A 26924-nucleotide genomic window follows, 5' to 3' on the forward strand; every position below is an offset into this window, starting at 1 on the left:
TGCATTCTTCCTCTTGTGAGGAAATAGTCTTAATACTGAATAAAATGATTCAGCAGTCTTCCCCAGTGTCTCCAGCGCTGCAGGGGAAAGAAGCAGACAAGTGCGTGCATGTTGTTTCCATCACTGCTCTTCTGGTTTCTCTTGGGGCACACTTGTGATAATAGATCACTTAATATCAAATCTTTTTTTTCCTTTCCTATGGAATTTTTGTGCCTGTGTGACTGGAAGTGCCAGGAAATGCAACTCCACCAAGACTTACTGAAATTTTTTGTGGACGTTTGTTCTAAAAAAAGTTCGAAGTGGGTCTCTCGTGATTGTCTTACTGTGTGTCTGTGATCAGATATATGATTGTCATTCAAGCTAAATCATCACTTCAATAAGATACCTGTAAAGTATCTTGTCAGGTGACTTTTAGCTAATTATATCTGTCCCCTACAGCTGAAGGTTTACTATGGCTTTACCATACTCTGAGTAGCTTAGCTTATGCCTTTCTAAGAGGGCATTCTCCTGTCTTGCTCCTGGCAAGTGTATATATGTACATTGTCTATAGCTTGTGCATCTGCTCTCTGTCACTGATGTTTGCTCTCCTTTCCTGGCCTTCTTGCAGGTGTCTGGTCAGGAAGACTTTTCCCAGCAATTGTATTCACGGAAGCTGCTGGCCCCACTGTGGCCAAGCTCACTGGGTGTAACAGACAAGTGCCAGTATGTCACCCTGTGCCAGCCAAAGAAACCTGGTGAGCTCCAGTATTCACTGACAATATGAATTTGCTGAGGATGGGCAGCTTGTGGGCCTTGCTGTCTCTCTGAGTAGCTTGGGCATGTGCTGCATGAGGAGCTTGACAAAGATTCTCTCCTTCTACTTTGTATATGAGTTAAATACATTTTTTTCCAGAACCTATTGGATTTCTGCCATTTTCTTTCTCTAGTGAGGAGCAGAATGTTCCTCTACCAGTAACACTTGCTCTATGTCTCTTTCATATTCCCAGACTTACACTTTTGTGCAGTTGTAAACTATGTTCAGCAGGCATTGCTTTAATCTCTGGGTGTTTGGGGTGTGGTTTTGGATAGTATTTGCAAACCACTGTAAAGAAATCATTCCTAAGATCCAGTTACAATCGTGTCTCTTCTCTGCATCCATTAAGAGGACTAAAAAAAAATGGAGCCCACACAAAATAGCTTTTGTTAAAATCTTGAATGTAGAACTTGTATTCACCCTGGATCTCCAGAAATGTTTTTCTCAGCAGGCATTTCCTGGAGTTGCACTAACTGATCTGCTTGAAAGTCCCTTGAACTTTTGGTGTCTCGGAGAGGACATTCTTACTTTGTGCTGACAATGACTGTTGCATCTGAGGGATAGGAATAGATGTGCTCTGTTCTTCTACTTTTACACATCTGTTCTACATGTAGGTTATCGGGTGATAACCTGATACCATTCTAGTCTCATGGTATCAGAGTGCTTGGGAACAAAAGCCTCTCTCAAACTAAAGAGCTCTAAGAGGCCCAAAGGTCTGAAGTACAGGTGGTCACACCCTGGAGGTGTGACTTTGCTGCAGTTACTTTCTTCTTTTAATTGGTGCTTTTCTCTGCAGGGAGACGCGAATACAGCCGGGACTTCCTGCTGCAGTTCCGCTTTTGCGATGCTGCCTGTGAGCGACCGCCGCAGCTGGTCCTCCTGGAAGGTGTGACAGATGCTAAACCAGGTATTAACGGCAGACTTTGCAACTTGTCACTCTCCTGGCTCAGTGGAGCCTCTCTTCTGAGGACAGACTGAGAGAGTTTGGACTGGAGAAGAGAAGGCTCCACTGAGGCCTCATTGTGGCCTTCCAGTACTAAAAGTGGGCTTATAAAAAATGAAGGAGAGTGACTATTTACACAAGCATATAGTGATGGGACAAGGGGAATGGTTTTAAACTTCCTAAAATTCTTTACATAGAGGGTAGGAAGGCATTGGGTCAGGTTGCCCTGAGAAGTTGTGGATGCCGCACCCCTGGAAAATGTTCAGGGCCAGGTTGTATGGGGCCCTGAGCAGCCTGATATAGTGGGTGACATTCTTGCCCATGGGATGGAGGGATGGAACTAGATGGTCTTTAAGATCTCTTCCAGCCCAGGCCATTTTGTAACTGTACGATTCTATGATTTCAAGGTAAACATGAGGTGGAGGTAATGCCTGGTGAGGAAAGGGAAAGGCAGAAGGGTGCCTTCTGTGACCATGATTAGATTTCATGAGAGCTCAGAGAAGTACACTTTCCTCCCTCATACACACTGACTGTGTTGTTTGAGATGCATTGATATTCAGCTTCTTGAAGCTCTTTCTTCTAAACTTCTTTTAAGCTGAAACAGATATGTATATTTCTTTTTTCTGCTTCAAGACTTTGGTGGCAGAGAACAACCTGAAGACTGTAATGATACACGGTGGTCCCAGTATAGATGTCTGTGGAAGCTGGTACCCAGTAGACATTCCTGCACCTCTGGGCCTTGTGGCATGGCTGGTTCTGCTTTCTCCTTTTCTTTTCTGCCTTTCTAGACACCGTTTGAGTAAGCTGTAGGCTAAGACAAGCAAACTTTCTTTTGAGAGCAAATGTTGAAATACCCTGGACTTTGGTAATATTGAATGCTTTAAGGACATGTCCTCAGCAGGACAGAAGATGAGTTCTCAGTTGTTTGCACTGATCTGCTCTAGAGATGCTCCTGTTAGTCTTACAGCTTGTGTTTTTTTTGGATATTTTCCTTTATGATATTCATGACTTGAAGCTATCTGCTCTTCTTGGGCAAGAAGATTCGTTTGGTTTCAGGAGAAGCTTCTCAGACTTGGGATGAGCAGCCTGTTCTGGGATCTGTGTAGGTCTGGCTGGAATCTCTTTGCTCCTTTGCAGACCGCCCTGCACACTGGCCCAAGCCTGCTGCCATGGTGAAAGACCCTGATCCTCAGCCATTCGTCCCAAGGTAATTTGGTGCACCTTCAATGGCCACAGTCTTCAAACTCAGCCTTGTTTTCCTGAAAATCTGGCTGAAGGAAAGACTGAAGTAAATGTGAGAGTGAAAGAGGGTAAGGAGGGCTATCTGGAAGAGCTAGGTCCACCCAGGATTGTCCCAGCAGCAGGATGCTGTTCTGTCAGCATTATGTTGGTGAGATTGAGAATGAAGGGCATAGGCATATACAGGACTGGGTATTGAAGGCAAAGGAAATTCAGAGTCTGTCTTACTTTGGTGTAAGTGGAGCGAATAGTTCTGAAAGATTTTATGTGCGCATAAAGTAGGAGTAGTTCAGACAGTTGCATCAGCAAGGGAACATTCAGCTATGACTGCAGTACCAAAAAGGCATAATTCTCTTTCCTTTCTTGGTGGCTGTTTGTGTGCAGGTGTTCAGGTGTTATCCAGCATGGCCTCAACCTGACCTCTGTCTACAGCCACTTCTTGCCACAGAGGGGACGCCCAGAGGTCACAACAATGCCCATGGGGCTTGGAGCCACTGTTGATTACATTTTCTACTCAGCAGAGCCTGTGGAGAACAAGGCGGGTGAGTGTGGCAGTGCAGGGCTTATCCCTGTGACATTGGAAGAGGACTGTGAGACAGGCCAGATGGGCAGTGCATTTCTTTAGCTGGTGGATCTACAGGATCTGTCTTTGAAATAATACACAAGGTGGAAGTAACATTTGCTCATGTACCATGAGAAGACACTGTTTATCTTTGCTGTGAAAAAAATGAGGCTGCTTACGTTCATGTAGACTTCTGAGGAAGCTAGAACAGAATAGATTCTTTTCCTCTGTATAAGTATCTTACCTGTGCTCCTGCTAACAGGCAGTGCTGGGTCCTGAGTTCAAGGCTTGGACTTCTGGTCACTCTGAGACCACATGCTTGCTGTTCTTGGAAGGAGATGACTTCAGTTCTTTTCCAGTGGCACCTTCTCTCTGCTGCCTGAAACAGGAGTTCTGTTCATGAACGACTGCATGTAAATGCATCCAGGAACTCTCTTGGAGCTGATTTGGGTCATGTCAGAATCAAGTTTGGGGAACCGGTTAGGAATGAAGAGATTAATTCCTCCTCAGGGGAGAATCTGAAGCTATTGCTAGGCCACAGTTCAAGAAAGGAACTTCTCATGTAAGCAACTACCTGGTGAATTTAGTGTATTCTTGCTTTCTATGCCTGCAAGTATATGAAACCATGAACAGCAGTATTGTAGGGTGCACCCTGCTTTCACATCTAGGCTCAAGGGTGCATGTAGTGTTTGTGCAGGCAGTCTTCATTTATCAGGGAAAGAACAGGAGAGGATTGACAAGCATCCCTCTGTGAGTGTGTAGAGTTAATCTGTGGTGCCAGTCTCTGGTTGATGTTTCTTCCCATTTTCTTTGTCAGGTCGCAGGCTGTACAAGGATGGAGCCCTGAAGCTGCTTGGCCGTCTTTCTCTTCTCTCTGAAGATGTCCTCTTGATGGCAAATGGCTTACCAAATCCTTTCTGTTCATCTGATCATCTCTGCCTGCTGGCTAGCTTTGGCTTGGAGATCTCCAGCCTCAGAGAGAGTTAGTGTTGGTTCCCTTTCCCTAAAGAAAAGTTGTTCTGAATACAGCAGTCGAGACTCTGGATTGCACAACCTGCTTGCAAGAAAACCCTTTTCCTTGTCATGCCCTAAAAGTCCTTTTCTCCCCTCACACCCTCACTAAACGCAGGGATGGGGGAGTTGGAGCACTTTTTGCATTGGTATTTTCTGCATCTCTTCAAACCTGAGCTGTGTTCCCAGTGGGCTGATAGGTGTATTCAGGCATTGACATCTCTTTAAGAGATCCTTGTTCCACTGCCTTGGTTAGCAGGTGTTTTTGTGCTGCAGAAACCAACATAATGCCCATGGTTATTTGTCCCTGTGTAAGATTTTCAAGGAGCTGGAAAAGAGACAGGCAATGCTATCTGCTTTTGGTTAGTTTAATTGCTACCAAGGAGCATGGACTGTATATGCCAATACTCTTTTACACCAAAACAAGTTCTTTTCATTCTTTTAATTTCTCAGTAATAGTTCAGTACTTTCAGGGCTAGTTGTTGTGTTGCCTTTTAGATTGGATCTGCTAACTGCTTAGAAATGTCTTTTACTTAATGATCTGTAAGGGCTGGCTTGCTGACAGAAGTGTTTGTGTGGTGTAACAGTTTCTACAAGAAATTGCTTGCTGTGACTAATGGACCAGGGAATGGGATTGCCAGGAATGGAACCAGGGGTTCTACAGAGCCACTCACAGCAGCTCTAGAGCTGCAGCAAAAGCCTAGAAGCCTTGGGGAAGGCTTCCTTCCTTTCTAGCAGTCTCAGAATGGTACCTAATATGTCATTTTTAGCAAAAATATTTAGGACCCTCACAGTGAATATCTTGTGGAAAAAATTACCCTGTAAGGCGTGATTACCCCAGAACGCTATAACTCTGGTTGTCCCAAAAGAGAGATGAAGATGGAAAGCATGTGAGAGTCAGCAGAGCCATCATATGGAAGAGCTGGTTTTGTCACTTGCCCTGTTCTTTGTGCACTCCCTATTGCAGTCAGCCTGCCCAGGGGTCAATAGCCAACCTTCAGTATCCATCTCCTGTGCCAGACTGAGGTCCATACTGCATCCTTCTGCACCCAGCCATGTTTAGGTGTAGATAGAACCCTTATGATCAACTCCTGACTCTTGACATGTGTTGGGGGGACGGGGAGGGCTGTGTAACTTGGACCCAGACTGCAGTCACTTGGATCCCAGTGTACCTTTGGTGTCCTGCTTTTTGTCCAGTACAAAAGCTGTACCTGTTCCTAGCGTAAATTCCCCAGTTCAACCTGACATTTGGTGCTCAGTTTTTCCCTAAGAGATGAAACCAGTCTTGGCAGAAACCAATATTGGCAGAAACATGAATCCTCTGTTCACAAACAAGGCAGGAAATCCGGTCCCACCTCAGGTTTTTGCAGGAAAGTACAGGAGACTTAAAACATTGTTTGTTCTTCATGCTCTGTATTGAGGGACTTTGATATTTTAAATGTTACTTTCCTGATTGAAAAATAAAATACTGTAATCTAAGAAAATACCACAGAGTAACTATGGCACCTTGTATTTCTGGCTGCTGAACCTCTGAAGACTTTCTGGACAAGGTTTTGCTGGCTACAAGGTGAAAGAGGGCAAATTGGAAAGGGTGAGCTGAGAGCTTTGTTTTCTATCTGGCTCAAAAAGGTTGCTAGAAGGCAGCCTGGTTGCATATGACTCCCTCCTGCTGTTAACATTTTAATAGGAACCTTAGAAGACACTAAAGGTTTAACAGCAACCAACTAAAAGCACCACAAAAAATTTTGTGACACATATTGTTGGCACTTAGAACTTTAGCTATCCCGAGTCTGAGGTCGGTTGGTGAGGAGGGGTGTGTGTGTGTGTATGTATGAAAGCTGCCCATAAGAGAGCCAGACTCAGCTCCAGCTCTCTTGAGACCCATAAGGTGGGCACCATGCACCAGCAGATGAACTGGTTGTGCCTGCACTGCCTGAAGCACCCTGTCAGTCCTGTGATACAACTCAGGTGGAGGATCTGTGTTCCAGTATCACAGGTGCTCTTTCCATTTTATATAAACCAAAACCTTGTCTTGTGGGCAAATTGCGTGGAAGCATCTCAGGGAGCTTTGAAGGTTCCAGCTATATTTTGCTGGAAAATCTAATGTTGCACAGGTCAAACTAATGCTTTCTCTTTCCATGCATGAAATAATGTGGTATGCACTTGGAATTGTTAAGTTTTTGAACACTGGATATCGAGTCATGCAGAGAAACCCCAGGACAATGCCTACAAGTCCCCTTATTCTTCTTTCTGGAGGTTATAGTGTTCCCAGGGTGACTTGCAGCTCTCAAAGCCCTGGCTTACTCATGCTTTGTTGGGCACTCATAGCTGAAACTGTGGCAGAAATGCAGGACCATGGCTAGTGACTGTATAGAGACACAAAGGCAGAGTTGAAAACTTGATCTGTGTTTATTTTGACCACTGTCACAGGAGCTCTGGTATGGACTCTTATGAAGGTGGTCTGTTTCAGGAAAATAAAACCCCCTGTGTTCTAGAGCAATTTGGAGTTAATATCAAATGGATCTAGAGACCTGTGAGTATCCCTTGACTGTGTGGGATTATAGGAGAGGTTTGGAGGTGGGATTGGTAGAAAGTTCCTAACTGTAAAATTGCAACCAGCATATAGTTGTTGGGAGAAAAATAATGTGTTTTGTGATGCTTAAAGGATAGCACCCACACATACAATCAGAGCCTGTGGTAATGAGCATTGTAATGGGATGCAGAACTGAGATTCCAGATGTAGCTCTTAAAACTGTTTCTGGACCTAAATGCATGATGAGTTTTCATTAACACAACTTTCTGGTGAATTACAGAGGGATCTGTAAATGGTTATGAAAGTAGAGCAGCAGTATCTGCAATGCTCAGAAAGGGAAGGTGTCACAGAGGTGATTACCAGCTACATGACCTTAGTAGTGATGTAGAGTTCAGGGAGACTGGTGCTTAGGGGAAGTGATGCCAGAGACTGCTGGCAGTGTGTGTACATTCCCTCTTAGCAGCCTCCTAAGCTGCAGGAGCATGCAGCTGTTGAGACAATCAAGTATTTGGCCAAGTATCTTTACTAAAAAACAGTTTAATTTGCACCACAGCTGCTAGGCTGTATTTAGTTAATCTATTTAGATAGAAGTTGGACTTCCTTCATTTTCTCAGTTTTAAGTTCATTGCTCCAGGAGGATGCCCTTCATAATCAGTTTTCCCAATTACATGAGATGGGAGGAGTGGTAAACAATATAATTGCTCTATCTTCTTTCCTCTTTGTAATAAATGAAACTTGGCTGCTGTTTGAGGTCTTCTTTCTCCATGCCTTTTTCTTATGAGCTATCTCTCCAGCAGCTGTTTTCCCATGACTACTCTATCCAGTTATCTTTCTGAGTTACTGATGTTTATTTTTTCTGCAGCTGTATTTCTTCAGTTAAAAGTTATGGGTGCAATTCTCTAGGGCTAAGTGTTATTATAAATGCAACATATACATGGTGTCAAGATGTAAGATAGTGGGTTTCCTCACATCTGAAAAATTAAGTGGGAGGATTGGGAGTTCTGGAACCAACACATAGATGGGAGTAACACTTGTTATATAAAACAACAAAACTGGAGTTTCAGATTTATTGTTAGTGCTCTGTACGCCACCTGCTTTGTGGAGGCAGAGCTCTGAAATATACTTGACCTTGGTTTGCCTGCTCTGAGGAGTCTCCAGGAGGTCGGAAGTTCAGCATCTCAGCGGATCAAGGTATGATCCTGCTCCTAACGATGTGTTGGTGATGGTGTTGGCAAACAGTCTGCAAAGCAGGGTGTTGCTGCAGTCCAATAACTGCTCCCAATGCCACCACCTCAGTATTGAACATTAGTGGATGTACTGTTTAGATATTTGCAGACATATCCATGGGTCATCCAAATGAACCCTTTTGTTGCTTACCTCAAGGGGGAGCACACAAGCCTCAGTGGGATACCTTCTCCTTTCAGGCTTCCTGTTGTGCAGACTAATTGAATTGCTGGCTGTGACCTGCTTCTTACCAGACTGTAGCTGCCTGGCCTGTAGTGCTTCCTGTAGCACTGTCATGTTGAAATGCACAAGCTGATTTGAATATTCTCCATTGTGTTTCTAACTATGATACTGAGTTTCTGAAGGGAACTCACCTGTTACAACCATAACCAGGATGACAGGTTAAACAGCTGGCATGCCTCTAACTCCTTTTGTCAGCTGTAAATGTTTGGCATCACCTGTCAAGGCAAGTTGACCTCCTGCTTCCACTGAAAATGTCATTCTAGTCTTGAAGATATTTTTCTTTTTATTTATTTAAAAAATTATTTATTTTCTTTCAGATTTAGACTGTACATTCTGTACTCTTGTATAATAGCTGGAATTTTTTTTATAACTTTGATAAGACAAACACAGCAGCTTTCAAGGTCCAAGTCTGGCAGATGGGAGGACTAAGCTAGACACTGTCTTATGCTACAACAAAAGATGTATTTGTTCCATCCAGTCTTTAATTTCTATACACCAGAAAAAGAACAAAAAAAACCCCCCACCAAACCAAAGACCAAAAACCCACCAAAAAACAAAACCCCAAAAAACCCTTGGCTTCAAACCTTAGCAATTTTATTCAGTTTTTTGTTATTTTCTTTCTGGATGCAAAGCCTTATATTTATTCTATATATTTAGTTGTTGGCCAGTGCCTGGAGCTGCTCTTGAACTGGGAGTAGATGAATGCAGTATTTATTCTATAGTTATTTCTCTCCTCCTTTCCTCCCTTAAAAGGAGGTTAGAGAGAAGATAGCACTCCCTCTTTGCCAAAATAAAAATATAATCCAGGAAAACAAACCTGGTTAACTTAATTCTGTAATGGCCTGCTATCCACAGCATGTCATATGCCTTTGCCTGTCATAATCCTGCAGTTGCTGCATGAATGGTGCTCTGAAGGCTCAGTCTCACTCTCTCATGAATGAATTTCTGTGTGCTTTTAGACATGTGAGAACCTTAAATCTTGGGCCTCTCAGTGTAAAAACTGACAGGGTGTGGTTTTTTTGTTTCTTGGGGTTTGTAATTTATTTTCTGCTTCAACATATTATTTATCCTTCCCACAATGAAGATTTTCCACTTAAGGTCCAAGCAGCATAATCTCTAACTTACTTGAAAACTAAAACTGCAGGGACAACCAGTCACAGGGGAAAAGCCTGATGTAAGAGGGAGCAGAAAGTCTGTGGCTGCTTCACTGTTCTCACTCCACCCTGATCTATACATCCATAGGGGATATGGGAGTTACCTGATTTAAACCAAAATCTGTAAGGCATGGAGCAGAGAGTGTTTTCAAGCAAGCATCCGAAGTAGATGCTTAGAACTGTGCATTTGCTTTCCCTCAGGGCAGAAGCAGTTCATATAATTAACTTGGCTAAGATGTACTATTGCATGTGCCTTTCTCTTTGGAATAACAGGTCAGAGAATGCTTATTCCTTTCCTATACACACTGTAGGCTTGCCTACATACTGGCCCTGGTCCCAGCTCTTACTCATTTCCCTAGAGAGAAGGGGTATGTTATGCCTGAAAGATGATAGCCTGAATAAAGTTGGATCCCCTTGCTGGGGATCCTTGCACTGAATCTTGCAGCTGACTGTCCTTTATTAACCCAGCATTTGTCTTGAGCAGTCCTGGTGAGGTCATTAGTCTGGAAAGTCACTAAGCAGACTTTGAGGAGAATTGCTTTTCAGGCCAGGAAAGGAGACTGAATTGCACATAGACAAGTTGAGCAGTGCAAGAAGAGGTTTATATTAACCCTTATGGTATTGTTTGGTAGTGTATTGTAAGAGTGAAATTTTTCATGCTGCCTGCACTGATTTTTTTTTCCATCCAGCCTGACTGATGGCAGTTCAAGAGGGAAAACTTGAATTTCTTTGCTAAACAGCCACATACATACTTACTCTGGCAACTGCCTCTGTGTGCACAGACATACTCACCTATTCAGATGATTAAAGGAGGATGAGGGTTCTTCCATGTCCACTAGTGTACCAAGTAAAGGACATCTCTACATAATTTGCCTGATACCATCACTCAAGGCTTTGACTTTCTGCTGACATGTAATGGGAAGGTTTAAAGCAAAAAGAAGGACAGTACAGACAACTTGTTTTCTCTGCACAAGCTGAGAGCAGTACAGAGGGAATTTTATTGTCTAAGTGTCAAAGGAAGCTGGAAGAAGTATCAACATGAAGGCCATGGGAAGTGCAGTAAAAACCTAAATCTAAATAAAAATTCTGTGTTGGCTACATAAGAACACAGAACCACACTGATTAATTACAAAAAGACACACATGATACTGTTCTTAAAGAAAGAAACTTTCAATTTCTTAGTTCTGAGCTGTACCAGTGATAAAGATGTAAATGGTTTTGCAGCACCCTATCAGTGCTGGAGTGGAATACTGGTGTGCATGGAAGGGGACCGCTCTGGTCCCACTAGCACCATCTCAACCCTGACCTGGAGGGAAACTCTGCTCTGCAGAGATTATGGGGGATTCAGGAGCCTTCTGAGCCTAAACTGCGTTGCTCTGGAGCAGAAAGGGCCAGGGCACCACTGAAGGAGAGTGGCTGTGATACAAGTAAACACCTGCTCAGAAGACACACAAAAATATTAAATTCCTTAAGGAGTTCAGCTTGGCTGTAGAGGGGCCATCTCCACCTTTCTCTGGGAGAGTAAACATCAAGCCAGAATAGCACTTGCTTTGTTAAGTAAAGTTATAAATCCATAATGCAGGTCTAAATGTTGTCAGGACTACAGTGCAAGGCCACTGGGATGTGTGGTGTTATTTCAGCCAGACTTGCACACACAATACACCTGGGACACCCCCTGCCTATACCTACAGTTTGATCATCAGGACCACTTGAAATACTTCACTCAGAAGAAGCAGGTAGCTAGAGCAACCACCTGAAGTGACTAGCCAGAGCCACTGGAGCAAGGTCAAGCCAGTCTAATCCAGACTCTTGCCCTTTGGCTAACAGGAGCTTTCTTCTGTTCATTATGGTTTCTTAAACTCTGAAATTTTAAGGACAGTCATATTCCAGTCTATACCACACCACACCACACATGAATCTGCCTTAGGGGGCAGGCACCTGATTAAGGCTTTCACCTGAAATACTTAAAAGAAAATTCATCCTGTTAAGCAGATTTGAAAACAGCAACACAACTATTATGTGAACAGAAACTATGTTTCAACTACAGTTCTGAATTCATTTATTCTGATAGATCCAAGGAAACGGTACTGACCCATACCCTGGCCCATAGGTAAAATAGTAACTGAAAAAAAGCACTCCACTCCCACCTAAAACACTTGCTAACACACACCAATTTCCTAAAGACTCCTTTAGCTTCTACCAGTAAAAAAAAGAAAAGTTAGTATGTCACAGACTGATAGACACCCAACCCTGCTCTTTAATATACAAAGTTTGTATCAGAGTGATGCTGTAGCAGAAAGTTTTGCTCAATTAATGAATCTGTCCATTAAAAAAATTGCAGTTGGCCAGGTATCAAGGGACTTGTCTACATAAAAGCATAAAGAGGGGCTCTTATTTCAAGGTTTGCATTACATTTAGAATAGTTTTGCCAGTAATAGGTCAGCATTTGTTGAAGTCTTTCAAAGCTCACCTCAGCTTCACATACAATGCAGGCAGTGTCTATCCATTCCTAGTGTACAAACACAGTTCCTTTCCACAGAGCTCACAGGACTTGTACTGCAGAACAGATATCATGTGAAACCTACTGAACAGTGAAATTTAGATCACAGAGCTACATGAGCGACTCTATTAATAGTTAACATTAAAAAATTAATAGGACTCCTTGAGATCCATCTTCCTTGTTCTGCAGGCACTAAAGGAGTATGACTTACATTATCATTCCTTCTGTGTAGCTCTAAAGCCTGCAGAAGTGAAAAAGACTCTCATCACCAGCCTTTCTTCCTTATGGTTAAAGGCAGACAGACCAGAAACCAGACCAAGTAGGTGGGGGAGGAAAGAAGTCGAAGTGCCAAACTTTGTCTTGCACTGTACCCTCAGCTTCCTTACAGCATAAAGCTAGATTGCATTAATTCTCTCTGTCATGGAAGGATGTAGTTTGGTTTGTTAGGAAGGAAGTAAAGCTTTGTATTGAAGTGATTCATCCTGTTACAAAGATGGGGGGAGCAAGAGCAAGAAGGGGAGAACTCAATGGTCCTTTTCCAGTTTCTTGTACCATCTCCTGAGCTGGAGATACAGAAACAGTAAGGAGCAGGAATTCTACACAGAGAAACACAGTAAAAGGCCTGAAATGGTAACCCTGTCTGCTCCTGTATCCATCTTGAGAAGTTAATCAACATTAGATACAAGCAAAGAATGAAATACTTCGTAACATATATAATTGTGCAACTAGATCTTGAAAGAGGATGTTCTTGTCTAGCTGCAGCTGAGGACTAAGAGACCTTGAACTCTACCTGTCATTCATATCTTAAACATCCATTTCCTTTGCTTTTTCTAAGCTAATAGCTTTTTCTAAGCTATTGGCCTCAGTTACATCCTGCAGGAAAGCTCTTAATTACAAAGTCAAACAAAGCATTTTGTTTTAAGCCATTCTGCCTTGGTGATCTAATGCTGCTGAACACCCCTGTTGCCCTGCTCTCAAGAAAGCATCATTAACTTGCAGCTGACCCCTCACTTGTCGCATCTGTTGCAGTCTTCCTCTCACCCCCACATTTCCCCTGTCTAAAAAAGCTCAATGTTCTCTGTATTAAACGACTAGTTACTCTCAAGAGCTCTCCAGTTATTCTGAATTAACTAACCAATTGAAGAAACAAAGTCATAGTTAAGATGCATTCTAGGCATCTTTTATAATTGTCTTTAAATTCTGGATTTCATCCACTTTATAATAAAACCTGACAGTCAGTTTCCCCTTGCTGACTGCTGCTTGTATTTATCATATGATTCACAGTGGCATCTGAACTTTCAGTCCGCTGCATAGTAAACATTATGCAAAGGCAGTTTGTGGCTTCCAAGTGGCCCATGTTATTTACAGGTAGCTTTTGACATATTTAGTGTCTGGATGCTAACAATGATGTTAGCTGTAAAGGCTGCATCATTGTTAGCATCCAGACACTAAACATGTTAATTTACAGCCACACAAAAATGACCAGAGGACACGTTCAAATGGGTGCTTGGCTCCTGCTGCAGTTAACTTCAGTTGTTGCATGTAGCTGGAATAAAAGGGAGTGGACAGGTGTTGCACTGTACTGTGGAAACTGGCATCCTCTTCTGGATTAACCTTGTCTTGGCTCAGCAGCTAGTTCTGCCTCCTTCTTACAGATTTTCCTCTTGGTTGTACAGCACAAAAGTACAGACTACAAAGGGAGCTTGGAAGGACTGACTGCAGTGGTATGGATACGTCTTGCAAGTTACATCACAGTTAAGGATGGACAATTAGGAACCTGTAAGGTCTGAGTTAAATCGCTTGTGGGTGGTGCTTCGAGGATTAACTGCTTTAACTAGGCAGAAGAGCTGATTTGTTTGGGGTTAAGAATCCATTCTCTGCCACCAAAATAGCTCTACTTATTATGAGGATGTGGCACAGGAATACTGTAACAAAAAAACTAGTAGAGCTAAGCTCCATCATGTTTCTAACAAACAAAGGAAAGAATAAGCTCAGATCTAACAAAATTAAATATGTGGTATTTCAGAAAGTGTAGCTCCTTGTCAGTGCTGTGATAAAACAAGACTGTTTCTCTCCAGGATACTCCCACTCCCAAGCTCAGTTTATGCATCCCCCAGATCCATGCATCCAAATCACTTTAAGACCATGCTGTTCTGACTTCTGGAAATCCCACTGTTCCCGTGGCCTAGGCCTCAGACAGAGAGATCCTGACAATACTCCAGATTTCTGACAAGCATTACACTGCTGAATCAGTAGTACAACACTCTCCCAAAAGAAGCATAGGAAGTAAGGCCACAAGTGGCAGAAAGGCCCAGCCCAGCCCTTTGGGAAAGGTTACCGTAAGTGGTGCTATTGCATACTGCAGCTATCCAAAGAGCCGGAACACAAGCACAGCTCTGGCACTGGGGTGGGAAACTGCTTTCAGGAGGCTCCAAGGTGAGCTGTCAGGAAAGCAGCTGCAATTTCCTTGAGTAGACCTTCTCACAAACAGGTGTATGCAACTCTGGCACTAACACAACAGGGAGGAAGGAGCAAGAGCCTTGTGGAAAGGAAAAAATGGTTGTAAAATCTGTTCACATTATTACATCCTTCTTTAACTTTTTACACTTAAAACTCGTACCTCAGTGACTGAAGCGCCTGCCACAAGCTTTCTGAGTAGCAGCCACCAGAAGTTAGTAGAGAGAAGGCTGATGAACAGATGATGTGAAGTTCAGGTTCTCCACCAGCCCCCACTTGCCCCATCTCCATTGCTAGAACAATTGAGCTCTCTAAGCCTGTTTTCATGTAGCAGTGGTATAGGCATATCCTGATCCACTCAACCACCAAAGGGCCTACAGCAACAGTTCACTAGCATTCCACCGTCTACCCCTCAGAGACAATGAAATACTTTGAAATAGGCAGGACTAAACATACAAGATGTGTTTTTTCTGGATAAGAAGACTTTGTATGGTCAATAAATCAGGCTGAGCAAATTCAGACCTACTCTCACAAGAGCAATGATAAACAAAGTGTTCATAATGACAAAACCAGGAGTTTTTGTACAAGATGCAGGGGCCATCCTGTTCCAGCATCACTTCTCCCTCAGCCCTGCAGGCCTTGCAGGGGTTGAAAACTGCACACAGGGAAGAAGTACTGTTGACAAGATGCTCCATCTACTTGCTGTCAAGGTAAAGATAGCAAGTCCACTGACCTCACTCACTTAATATTCTTCCTGAAGTGAACTCCCACTAATGTACATATTTTTTTCTTTTTTCCCTTTTTTTTTTTAAAAATACTTAAGTGAATTAAGATGGTCACCTCTCCCAGAAACAGGCAGGCGAATCCTCTGGGACCCATGGGATCCAGCTCTGGGACTGGCCCACTAGTAAGCACCTGGGAAAATCAGCAGTCTCTTTTGCTCCCACTCCCCTGTTCCATTTGTCAGAATCACTGCAGGTGGATCCAGGTCCCAACTGTGGCCAGCAAGAAGTCCGTGGAGGCAGGCACACAAGGCACAGCTCTCTTCATACCCGGATCTGGTACCCATTGAGGTCTGGCATGGCTTTGGAATCGGCAGGCTTCTTCTCACCAGATGGCCTGTGAGCAAAGAAGGTAACAGCTCTTCAGAAACTGTTTTCTGTCAGGTGATGCTGCACATAGAGATGGCAGCACAGGAAAAGGTACAGAGCTTCATACTGATCCTGCACTACTGAGGACAGGATTATTCTGCAGCCTCCAGTAATTCTCCCAATGATCTCCACAGAACAGAATGCAAGTTAGGAAGTAGGAGGTCCACTCTGGAACCCCAGGTTATTATCAGGAAAACAATCTTGTTGACAGCAGAATAATTTTTGGAATCTCTTGAGGCAAAGGTCTGTGAGAGACACCAGAGCTCAGACCCATGCATAAGGTTAAAAGTCAGCTACCAGCATCACTGTCTGTTTGAGCTGCCTCCTCCTCCCTGCCAAAACAAGCAAGCAAAAACCCCAGCTGTCCCCTCAAATCCCTAAGCAATGATAAACTCACAGTGGTACTGACTAGGGAAGAATGCTACTGCAGGTCAGAGAAATATCCACTGTTCTAAAGAAACCCAGTAGGACATCAGAAGAATCCAAAACCAAATGGCAAGGTGGAGTCTGAGTAAAACAGATGGTCTAGATAGGTCTCCTGCCCAGCAGCCTCACTCACCGTCGGTCCCCACGGCTGTTTCGCCGATGGGGGCTGGCCTGACCTCTTTGTGGGGAGGAGACATCTTTCTTTCTGTCCTTGGTGGGAGATGGCGGTCCAGTTCCTTTCCCAATCTGCCAGAAAAATAAAATTAAGAGCTGTGTGAGCTCTTAATGTGAGTAATAACAAAACCTACAAAACCTAACCATGATTTATTATATGTGTAAAAAAAAAAGACAAAAAGGCAAGGCAAGTGCATCAAAAATGCAAAAGCCAGAAAAAACAAGTTACAGTGACAGCTATGGCTCCAAGGACTGTATACAGTCCAACCTAATCACAACTGCAGCACTGCACAAGCATCCGTTAGGGGACCAGCCTGTATAAAGTGGGTGGTGTTCAGTAAGAAAGAGGCCCCAGCCTCCAATTCACTTTCTACTCCACACATCTAGAAGTAGAAAGTTTTCTGTCACTGCATTCCCCCAGTACACCAAGCAGCCAGGCAAGGCAGTGGATGTAGCAGTGAGTTACTCCATCCTTGCTGCTTACCTTCAGCCTCATATCACGGGCATGTCTCTCGAGCTCTTTGCGAAAGTCTTCCCGCGTTAGCTTGTCCAGATCCAGGATGGAGCGCTTCCACTCAATCTGCTCCACACTGTGTGGGTCATGGGACACACAGTGGCCCAGCTTCACCTTTTTCAGCGTGTGCCAGCAGCGGCGATAGGCCTCCTCAAAGTCAAAGATGAGTTCGCTCAGTGTGCGGAAGACAGGTGCTTTGTACATCAGCTCCTCGCGGCGGCTGATGCCCAGTGCCCCGTAGCGGCCGCCAAAGTTCACCCCCAGCACGATGTGTCGGAAGTAGTTCCCTGAGAAGTGCGTTTTGAAGCTGATGGGGAAACGGTCCAGTGTGGTCATGTTGTTGGTGAGGTAACTGACAGCAGCCATTATTCAGGAAATAACTGGTGGTAACAGTTTCCTGACAAGACACATCCTACCTGCTCCAGACCCTCCCAGCCTGCTTAGCAGATTCCCCATTGATTCAGGCATCACAAAGACAGGATTTGTTCTCCAGGTCAAGAGCCCAGCTCATTGCAAGCTGCCCTACTTTCATCTGGGTTATGGATAAAACAGACTTGGCCTCTTCAAGGAGAGAGTCAATAAAGAGAAGTTAATTTTGATGCAGTTCTGTGATGCAGAAGTTGCAATGCTAGCACCTTAAGTGTACTGTATTCCATAGCTCCCAAACTGTTAATACTGCAGCATTATTCCTCGGTGTGTTTTAATCTGTAATCTGGACTAGCTACTGTTTCATACACCTTCATGATAAAAACTCACCAACCTCTGCTTTTGAACCATTCTTTCACCATCTCTGCCCCTCCAGGTGCATGAAGAACGTACAGCCCAAGTACCACAAACTAGATCTGGAAGATAGCTAGGAAAGATGTGTACTTAAAGATAATACACATCTAGATCTAATAAAGGTATTGCCTAAGCTAGTAAGTGACATACACCATAATTAGAAGTTGGGGAGGATCCATAAGTTATTTTAATGCAGAACACATACAGGCAGTAAGGGAACAATGCTATCCACAAAGGATTTCCTGACCTAACTCTAGCTAGTGTTTTTGCTCCTCTTTAGATCCTCTTTTATCTTTTATAATCTTATATGGCTGACCAGAGCATCACCACCCTTCTTGGTGAAGGAGGAGCAACTCCAAAGTTGTTCTGATACTTTAGAGAATTGCTTGGTTTTGGATTTCATTGGTGGTCTTTTGTGAGAGAAGGGGAGGAAAAAAAAAAAAGGAATGTGGGGCTTGGTGTCAATATTATCACCATCCTCAAAGCATCACAAGCAAGAGAGCAGAGGCAAAAACACAAGGATGGGCAGACATGCACAACTCCAAGAGGAAAGGATACATTCCCAGGATCACAGCTTCCAGGCATTTTATTGGCAGGGCCTCTTTGGTCATTTCTTTGGCCAGGTCCATCAGCCTGCAGAGTAGGACAAGGGAAAGATGAGGACAGTTAGGGCTTGTGCTATGCACTGTGGCCAGTTCAGCCCTTTTGTACTATAGGTGGGTTTCCAGGAGAGAGGGTGGTCCACAGAGGATAGGAAACAGAACAAAGTATCTTCTTAAAGAAGATATTAAATCCAAACCAGGTCTCTGCCACATGCTGTTGTTACTTCCAGGGAATTCACTTCAGTGAGTTGCAGCAAAACTACTTACTGACCAAGCTGGGTTCTCAGGGAGACCACAGCACCAATGTCTCCACAAGTAAAAGCCTCAAAGTGTTTGCCACACGAGGCTTAAGGACAATAAGGCCTTCTTCTCTGGCATTAACCCTAGTCTCTATTCAGTGAGTACCATGGAGGAGACATGGTACTGATTACAAAACAAGGCATTTAAACCCACATAAATCTATGGACTAGACCAATAGTAAGTCAGTCTTGGGAGACTCTCCATATGCTCTTCAAGAGAGTCAATGAACATCAGGTGCTTATTGCCAGGAATTTCTGGGGCACAGCAGTTCCCAAAATCTTCAATGAGGAGAATACCCTTTCTCATTCCAAGTATGAATCACCAAAAGCTTAGTGAGCCTACATTCTGCAAAAGCATTCACAGGAGCTATGAAATCAGACCTGCAAAGATACTTGGCTTTAACAAAGCTTTTGTAGAGCAGGACCTAATTTCAGAATCCCCCAGAAGTTCATATAGTTACATTCCAATTAGAAGCAGGCAGAATATGCACATTTTTGCAATACATTATTTTTGGCCTACTCGATTTACTGATTCATGACAAAAAACTCTATTCTTGAGGAAGACCAGACACAGCTATGCCCCAGGCAACAGACAATAAAGTTACCCTAAGCAGGATGCAGCTGCAGTAATGAAAGCCCTAAGTGCCTCTAGACCTTGGGCAGGGGATGGAGAAAAAGCAGTGTGTATAGCAGGGCTCCAACGACAAAGAAAGGATTAAATGCTCTAGAGACTGCCAGCACTTACCCAGTCAGAGGTCTGCTCTTCTTAATCTCAAAGAATTGTGTCCCAGTGTGATTGTACCTGGAAGCAAGAAGTTAAGGGCTTGGCAGCTCGGAAAGTAGAGTTTGAAGAAAACTTGTCTGAAAGACGTTCATGTTAATTACTATTCTCACAGCAGAGTCATGATCCCACAAATGTAGCAGCAACACAAGAAAATCCCTACCTCACTTTTCTGCATTTCCCCCACTTACACATCCTCCTTATGTATTTCCTTGTCAATTCTTCTCTTCCTCATACCCACACACAGGTTTCCACTCCAATTCCCAAAGGTTTATGCTGACAGCACATGCTCTGCTCAGCTTTCCCGGTACCAGGGCAGAACAGTTTGATAAATCTCTTCCTGCTCCAATCTGCACATAATACATGGAGCAATGAAACATTCATGGTACCTTATTCTAAGATTAACTGGGATCCAATCCAGAGCACAACCACCCTGGATGGGTGAGAGATGCCAAAAGGTCAGCCTTCTTACCTTGAATTAGGGCCGAAGCCAGAGATAGATCTGTATCTCATCAGTGAGATTAGACTGTTTGCATGGCATATACCTGCTCTCCAGCACAACAGAAATGGAGAAATCTCATTCTCAGAACACAGCCAGCTCTGCATATAAAGGGGCAACATATCACAGATACATAAAATCAGGGTGGCTGAGTGTTGTTTAGACAGAGAAGAGTGATTGAGTAGGATGACCTGAGAAGGTTTGCCCATCACCACAGCTCACCCACACCTTAACAATGAGGTGATGCAGTTTGCAGTACATCTGGCACTTGGCTGTCAGGATCTCAGATATGTGCGTTTTTAATGAAATACCACTGTAAAGCCACTGACCTAGAAGAGTGGGTAGTGGGGAAAGGCCTTTGACAACATGCTTATTTGTTACATGCAGTGAACCAGAAGGTAACTTGGGCAAAAAAAGAAAAGAAATGGAGCAGCAAAAGAAAACCTTATCCCAAGTCCAGCTTCCTGTTTTCAGGGAACAAGTTTCAGTTCTCCTCCAGTTACAACAGGAGGAGCCTTTTTGTTTGTCACAGGGAAAGAAAGTCCTCTTGCTCTTTCTTCTGGGTTATCACCCCAGTGAGCAAGCTAACAGCAAAGGATACTGAAGCTCCCTGATGTAGCGCTGCACAGCTTCCAGGCGCTCAGGGATGGGGGTGGACGGCTGGAACACAGGCACACTTGGTATGGGAATCTGAAATGAGGAGCAGAATATAAATCACTTCTTCCAAACCTCTCCAGCTTCTTGCTGAACTCAGTGGTGCATAGCTATAGGGAGCATGTTCCTCTGAAACCAGACCCTTTTTGCTGCCCAAAGTAACCACACAAGAAACATTCCTCTATTTCCACAAGGGAAATTGGGAAGGGATTCAGAATGAGGCATCACCACAGAGCTGCAAGAGAAACTATGTGAAAAGGTCTTAAATTTATGCAATGTTACATTGGACAAAATAGATAGAATTGACTGACAAGGCAAGATACAAGACAGGAAAGCAATCATCTAAGGGAGCGTGGTCTCATTTGAGTACTGAAACTGAAAGGCACAAAACAAAAATAAAAGAAAGAGGCAAAACAGGACAATGAGTTTTCCAATATCACCAGAGGGTGGAACAGTCCTGCAAGCAAGGGTAGAAAGGTCCTTCACTGCTTCCTGGCAATTCAGATGAGTTGGCACTGACTAGGACACAGGCTTGACAGCATGACTCCCTGCCCTGCAGTGTCTGGTGTTTTGAATTACATGGTCAGAGAATGACTTCTGGATGTTCACCTTTCAGACTGCTGTCCCATTCTGAGGCCTCAGCCTTATGGGTCCAGTCAGATTTTCCTCATAATTTTCACCACTTGCTCTGCATGGGATAGCCACAGTCTTGTCAGCAGCTGAGAAAATCTCATTGCCAGAACACAGCCTTTCTAAGGAAAGAGAAGGAACCTGTTCCACAGGACAAATAAAAAGAAGACACAAGTTTGGGATGACTGATAGGCTTGGAGAAGCAGCCCAATATTTTCTCTCTGAAAGACAGCTCATGCCTTGTATGCACCTTGCTAATATCAGACTGAATCTTTTCTCAGTTTTAACATTTCAGTTCCTCCTCAGACTTCCCCCAGAGCTGGCCCATCCACAGCTATGAAAGAGTGAGTCAGAGCTAGTTCTTCCTTTGAGCCTTCCACTCTGCTGTGCACAACTGCCTCTGCTGGACATGGTTTCATAGCCAGTGGTACTGCTTAGTGCACCCTTCACATGTATTTCTGTGGCCACTCATTTCCATACACCTCCTTCTTCTCTCCTGTGTGTTGGTACAAGTGACTGGTGAACCAGGTCAGGCACCTGGAGCAGCTGAAAGCTGAGCCAGCAAGCATGGGTAGCTTTCAGCCAGATCAGTTCCCTTTCCTGGCTGGCCACATGGTTGCACTCTGCTTGTGCTCCCCCACGATACAAGGACCAGAGACCTCTAAACCTTGAGGTGCTGCCTCTCCCATCACACAGAGGCACCAGCTGCCTCACTCACAGGGGGCAGCACAGGCACAGTGGGAGCAGATGTGAAACTGGGTTTGTTCAGCTGCAGCAGGAGCAGGGAAGGCTCCAGAGAGTGGCACAGGAATGGAGCCATCTCTGGTAGTGCATGAGCTGAGTCAGTTTGGATGCTGTGAGCTGACACACTGAGTCATAGGAAATAATTTCCAGGCAGAAACAACGAAAGAGGTAACAATCAGGGCAGGCTGACTATTTAATTTTGCTTTTTTTTTCTTCAGCATGGAGACTTTAATGCTTCTCAGTGGAGACAGACATTAAGTGCATGTTGACAGCAGAGACTAATGATTCTGGGTAGTTCCTCCTCCCTTTACTAGTACAGACCCCCCAATCTCTTTTCCTCAAAGGACTGCACAACACTGAGACAGCATAATGGCAATCAGTTCAGCAGGGGACTAGTTAATGTGGAAGAGCCTCCTGCACCTCAAGTAATTAAACTGATGAAAGTACACTGTGCTCTCTCTCAGATCTGGGCCTGCAGCCCAGACTGGGCTACAGTTTCTTTTTGCATCAGGTCTATAGCATTTTAATAGGACAATAGAAGCAGAAGTAGAGGAATAAGTTCTCCATCCCTCAATTCCACACTGACAGGAAAAGAGATCCTTATACTTTTTTCTTCCCCAGCATCATCCAGGGCATATCTCCAAAGAGCTATAAATATTAGTTAGCTTTCACAGTGCTTCAGAAAGCAGAGAGAATTTATTTATAACAGAAAAAATAGGCAATCAGATCTATTTTGACTTCCCTTTAGCTATTATGAAAGCTGAAGAGAGCCCAGATTTCCCAAAGTAGATAACCTCTGCCAGGCTTAGCAGACCAAATGAACACACCCTTGGTTGCTCATCACTTGTGTGGAGTAGCTGCATCACCCCACTCCTAGATTCATGCACCCTGGCAGGCTGTCTATATGCAAGGGATTGGCACTCTGCTTTTAGAAAGGGGATTCTAAGAACAACCAAGATTTTCATATACAAGTGTGCCATGCTGTATGTGAGGAAAGGCACATGGGAGCGAGGCTCAGGCAAAGCTCCACCCTTATCGGTATCACAGAGGTGCTCTTCTGGCCAGCCTAGTTTAGCAACAGTTTCTTTTATGGTACTCATGTGTATCCAAGCTCCTCCCTGCTCTTCCTTCTGCAAATAACACAGGAGCAGTATCAGCCTTGGTTGAGAGCCTGACTGAAAAAAACAGATTATTTTTTCTGGCTCTCTTGTTCTGAATCCATTAGATGCAACTCTTCCTGTCTTTGCCCTCATAACCATCTCATTTAAAATCCATGATTTCTTTATGAGCCAAGCACACATCACTTTGTACTTCCAGCTTGGACCCATTAGATGGCTTCAGCAGCTTGAAGCAAGGCAATACCCCACCCTGTTGCTGGAAAGAACACAACCTACAGGAGAGTGGCATTGACCCCAAGTCTACTGGAAGGAGATAGAGACTATAGGAGCTCTCTGAGCTCTCAGACTCCAGTGAGAGACACAGCCCCTGAAGCTGATCTGTAAACATGTGTCTAATCACAGCCTCCTCCAGTCATTTTATAGTATTTTAGTTTATTGACAGCTTTTTTTGAGAGCTGTTTCCCCCAGCAACCAATGCTGGCTATGATCCATGGCCAAAATTTTGGAATAGGTAAGTCACCCTGCCATTCCCAACACTTAAAAAGGACTATTCACCCTCCAGCACATAGAGAGAACCTGGCTACCTGGCTTTTCAAAAGAGCGAGCCTTGCAGAGTACACTTACTGCCCTGATTCTCATCTGTTGCACCAGCCTTTCAAAGAAACTTGATGGCACGGAGACAAGTAGCGATAAGCACCCCTCAAAGAAAGAAACACATCCCGAGAAGGAGCTAAGGAAACAGAGCTCATCCATCCTTGTGGTTTCCTGAATTCCAGTATCCTCCCAGCTATATGTGCTGAGTGAGCTTGGGAATGGCATCTCAGGTGGCAGAGTGCTGAATACAGTTTACAGATCCATTTCCCCGGGGTGCTAGCAGATGCAAAAAACGCCTCAACAACCCAAAACCCAACAATCCTCAAAACAAAACAGCCCAAATTTGCCTCTTATCACAAGACCTCAGACCACTGGTGTCCCCTAACTGCAACCCTCTTGGATGAAGACTCTAAAGTGAGAACAGGGGAACTTCTTCACATAAGACCAAAACAAGGGACTGAACACTGTATTTCCCCACCCATCATTCACTGGAGTCTTGTTTGTCGCCTTCTTTTTCCATTTCCTTCACCATTTTTGACTAAATCAATCCTTATGGTCAGGAAACTAGGTAGTGTGTGTTCTGACTGATCTGAAACATGTTTTCAGCCTTCACCTAGGCTCAGGACAAAGTCACAGGAAAGGAAGGAAACCTGAAAAGGAAGGAAAAGTCTAATGGAGTTAGAATAGGGACTGTAATCAGGACTCAGGATTTGCTCCAGCTGCTGCCACTGATGCCTCTGACTCTTCACTGCACAAAGGATGTTGCATCACATGCTTCTCCAGAATTCCTCATGGAAAGCAGTATGGATTGTCTGTGTAGTATATAATAGCATGTTCTTCCATACTTCAACTTACCTTGCCAAGGAGGTAAGTCCTTGCTAAAAAAGCCTGAGATGAAAAAGCATCATCTTTTTGTATCCGAATTTCCCCTATTAGAGTGATGGGAATACTCTTATAACCTGCCAATGAAGTGACACACCAAATGTTTGCAGTGTCTTTTGTTCACAGTATGCCAATAAAAGGGAGAGATTTTTCTCCAGCTGAGATGCAATACAGATAGCAACAATCACAAGAATTCACACTGAAATGTTTCAGTATGGTACAAGGCTCAGTGAAATGGTCAGTGGTTCCTCTTTTCAGAGTTCTCTGCAACAAGGCCAGGAGCATGCTTGGAAATCATACCTAACCCTATACCAACAATAAGCTCTGCAAGCGTTTGCTAACTCCTCTTAAAACGCTTGGCATCAAAAGTCTTTTCTGACAGACACAGTTCTGTTCCAGAATGCCTTTTGGGGTGGGAAACTGTACCCAAACCAAATTTCTTCATGTGCAAAGTCTCACCTCCGTCTGTCTCAATCCCCCACCTCCGGTATTTGGGCTCTTCTAAATTTAACTCTCCTCATCTTTTCATCATTTATCCAGTCTTTCTCTTTAGCCACTGCCCATTCCCCCCATTTGCCCTGCGGGCTGCTCACACATTAGCTACCTGAAGTCCGTTTTCCAGCAAGGCCGCAGAAGAAGAGGGTGCTGCTGGCGCACCAGACAGGGCAGAGCCCCGCAGATGCCCTCTCGCACTCCAAGTTAAAGTGTGGCTTTGCTTCCAGCAAGAGCAGTCCCGGGGCCCGTTTTTCCCGGGGCCCGCTCCCGAGCCGGGGCTCCCGGCCTCCTAGGGGGACAGGCGGGCGCCTCCTCCCAGCGGGATGCCGCCGTTTCCCCCTTCCCTCTGTCCGCCCGGCAGGGACGCTCCGCTCCGGGCGCTTCCGCTGGGACCCCGCGCCGCAGCAGCCCCGGGGTGGGGTGGGGGGGTCTCACCTTGGGCAGGTCGGCGGCGCCCCGGATCCTCTGCGCCACCCGCTCCCCCTCGGGGTGGATCCTGCCCACATGCCGCCACATCCGCTCCCAGGTGGGCTCATCCACGGGCAGCCCGCCGCGGTTGACGAAGAAGGGGACGCCGCCGTCGCGAAGATCCTCCTCGCCTTCCTCCTCCTGCTGCTCCTCGTCCCGCGGTGCCGCCGCCTCGCCGGACGGGGGCTGCCTGGCCGCCGCGGCCCCGTCGTCCCCCGGCATCGGCATCGCCGCGCCCGCACTCAGCGCCTGCCGCCCGCTGCCGGGCCGCCGGGGGCCGCGCCCCGCATGGCCGGCGCTCCGGGCACGGGGCGTCACCGCCCCCGCCTCGCCCCCGGAGATATTAGAGCGGAGGGCTCGCCGCGAGAAGGGGAGAAAAAGCCGGGCGGGGCGGTGCCGGGTGCCGCATCAGGCCGCCGCCGCGGCGGGGGAGGCGCCGGCGGCCCGAGCGCCCGCGGCAGTGACGGCGGGCACCGCGCGGGGCGGGCCTGCCGCCGGGGCGCCCCCGCCGCGCCGCCTCCCGGGCGCTCTGCGGGGCGGGCAGGCACGGCCGCCTCCCGGGCGGGGGCTGCATGCGGGGGAACAAAGCCCCGCGCAGGGCGGGGCCGGGCCGGGCGGGGCCGGGCGCCGCTCCCCTCCGCCCTGCTCCTCCCTGGGCCGGCTCTCAGCGTGCGCCCACCGCCGCGGCGGGACCCGGCTGCCGCTGGCGGGGCGCGGCCGGGCGAGCGGCGGTATCGCTGCCCGTGGGCGATAAGGCAGATAGGGGCGATAAGGGAGACGGCTGCGGCCGGGCGATAAGGAGGCGGGGCGGAGGGCGGGAGCGCGCCCGGGGGCTGGGGCGGGGCCGTGAAGCGGCTGCTGAGGGGTCGCCGTAAGGGGCAGCGGCGGCCACGCCGGGGTCTGCGCTCGGGCTGCGGGGCGTGAGGGACGGGCGGGGCTGAGCCGGGCCGGGCCGGGGCTGGGCTGGGCTGGGCTGGGCTGGGCGGCCCCGCAGGCCATAAAACACTGCTAGGAGCCAGGGGCAGGTGTCCGTGTTGATGTAGCTGGGAGGAACGGAAGAGCTGAGATGAGTTTTCCAGGTAGGGACCAGTGGGGGGTGGAGAGCGTATTCTGATGCTCCTGTAGCACAAAGCAATGGTGAAGGATGGGCTCTTGTGGAACCGCGCCGCTTATCTAAGGGTGTGCTACAAATAGCCAGTCCCCCTCAAGAGAGGGGCCCACCGGGCCTCTTCTGCCTGGCAAAAGGCAAAATACACCGTACCTAAGGTCTGGAGATGCACCACTGAGTGTTTTGCTCTGCTTCATCTTCTGGTTTTGTTTGAGCTCTTTTGTAGTACTGAGGGATGTGAACTTTCATGGGAGGTTCTCCACATGCTGCAGGAGATTTTTGAACATGTTCTCCACTGTGTACATGCTGCAATGGTTGTGTCCTCGTCTATAAGAGCCAGGTTGTG

The 26924-nt window shown here is 45.8% G+C and overlaps 2 protein-coding genes across 7 annotated transcripts in view; one reads left to right on the top strand and one right to left on the bottom strand.

Moving 5' to 3' along the window:
* The window catches only part of ANGEL1 (angel homolog 1), a 109768-nt gene extending 100958 nt beyond the window's left edge, over window positions 1-8810 (top strand). For 5 of the 6 annotated variants that reach the window (XM_064714457.1, XM_064714458.1, XM_064714456.1 and 2 more), the window contains 5 exons: window positions 608-734; window positions 1590-1700; window positions 2874-2943; window positions 3360-3517; window positions 4355-8810. In XM_064714457.1, coding sequence (XP_064570527.1) covers window positions 608-734; window positions 1590-1700; window positions 2874-2943; window positions 3360-3517; window positions 4355-4524 — 636 coding nt within the window. In that variant the 3' untranslated portion in view covers window positions 4525-8810. Of the gene's footprint in view, window positions 1-607; window positions 735-1589; window positions 1701-2369; window positions 2777-2873; window positions 2944-3359; window positions 3518-4354 lie in introns of those variants that run through there. The other variant, XM_064714455.1, reaches the window with a different exon arrangement.
* Window positions 8811-9323: 513 nt separating this feature from the next.
* On the bottom strand, window positions 9324-25871 carry VASH1 (vasohibin 1). The gene is made up of 7 exons (XM_064714460.1): window positions 25438-25871; window positions 20487-20575; window positions 19351-19407; window positions 18263-18337; window positions 16895-17276; window positions 16370-16482; window positions 9324-15778 (listed from the first exon to the last, which is right to left on the bottom strand). The coding sequence occupies exons 1-7, from the start codon at window positions 25696-25698 to the stop codon at window positions 15706-15708; spliced, it is 1050 nt and encodes a 349-aa protein (XP_064570530.1). The 5' UTR covers window positions 25699-25871; the 3' UTR covers window positions 9324-15705.
* Between the last annotated feature and the right edge of the window lie 1053 nt (window positions 25872-26924).

This window comes from Zonotrichia leucophrys, chromosome 5 (assembly GCF_028769735.1).
Source record: "Zonotrichia leucophrys gambelii isolate GWCS_2022_RI chromosome 5, RI_Zleu_2.0, whole genome shotgun sequence".
Classification (NCBI taxonomy): Eukaryota; Metazoa; Chordata; class Aves; order Passeriformes; family Passerellidae; genus Zonotrichia; species Zonotrichia leucophrys.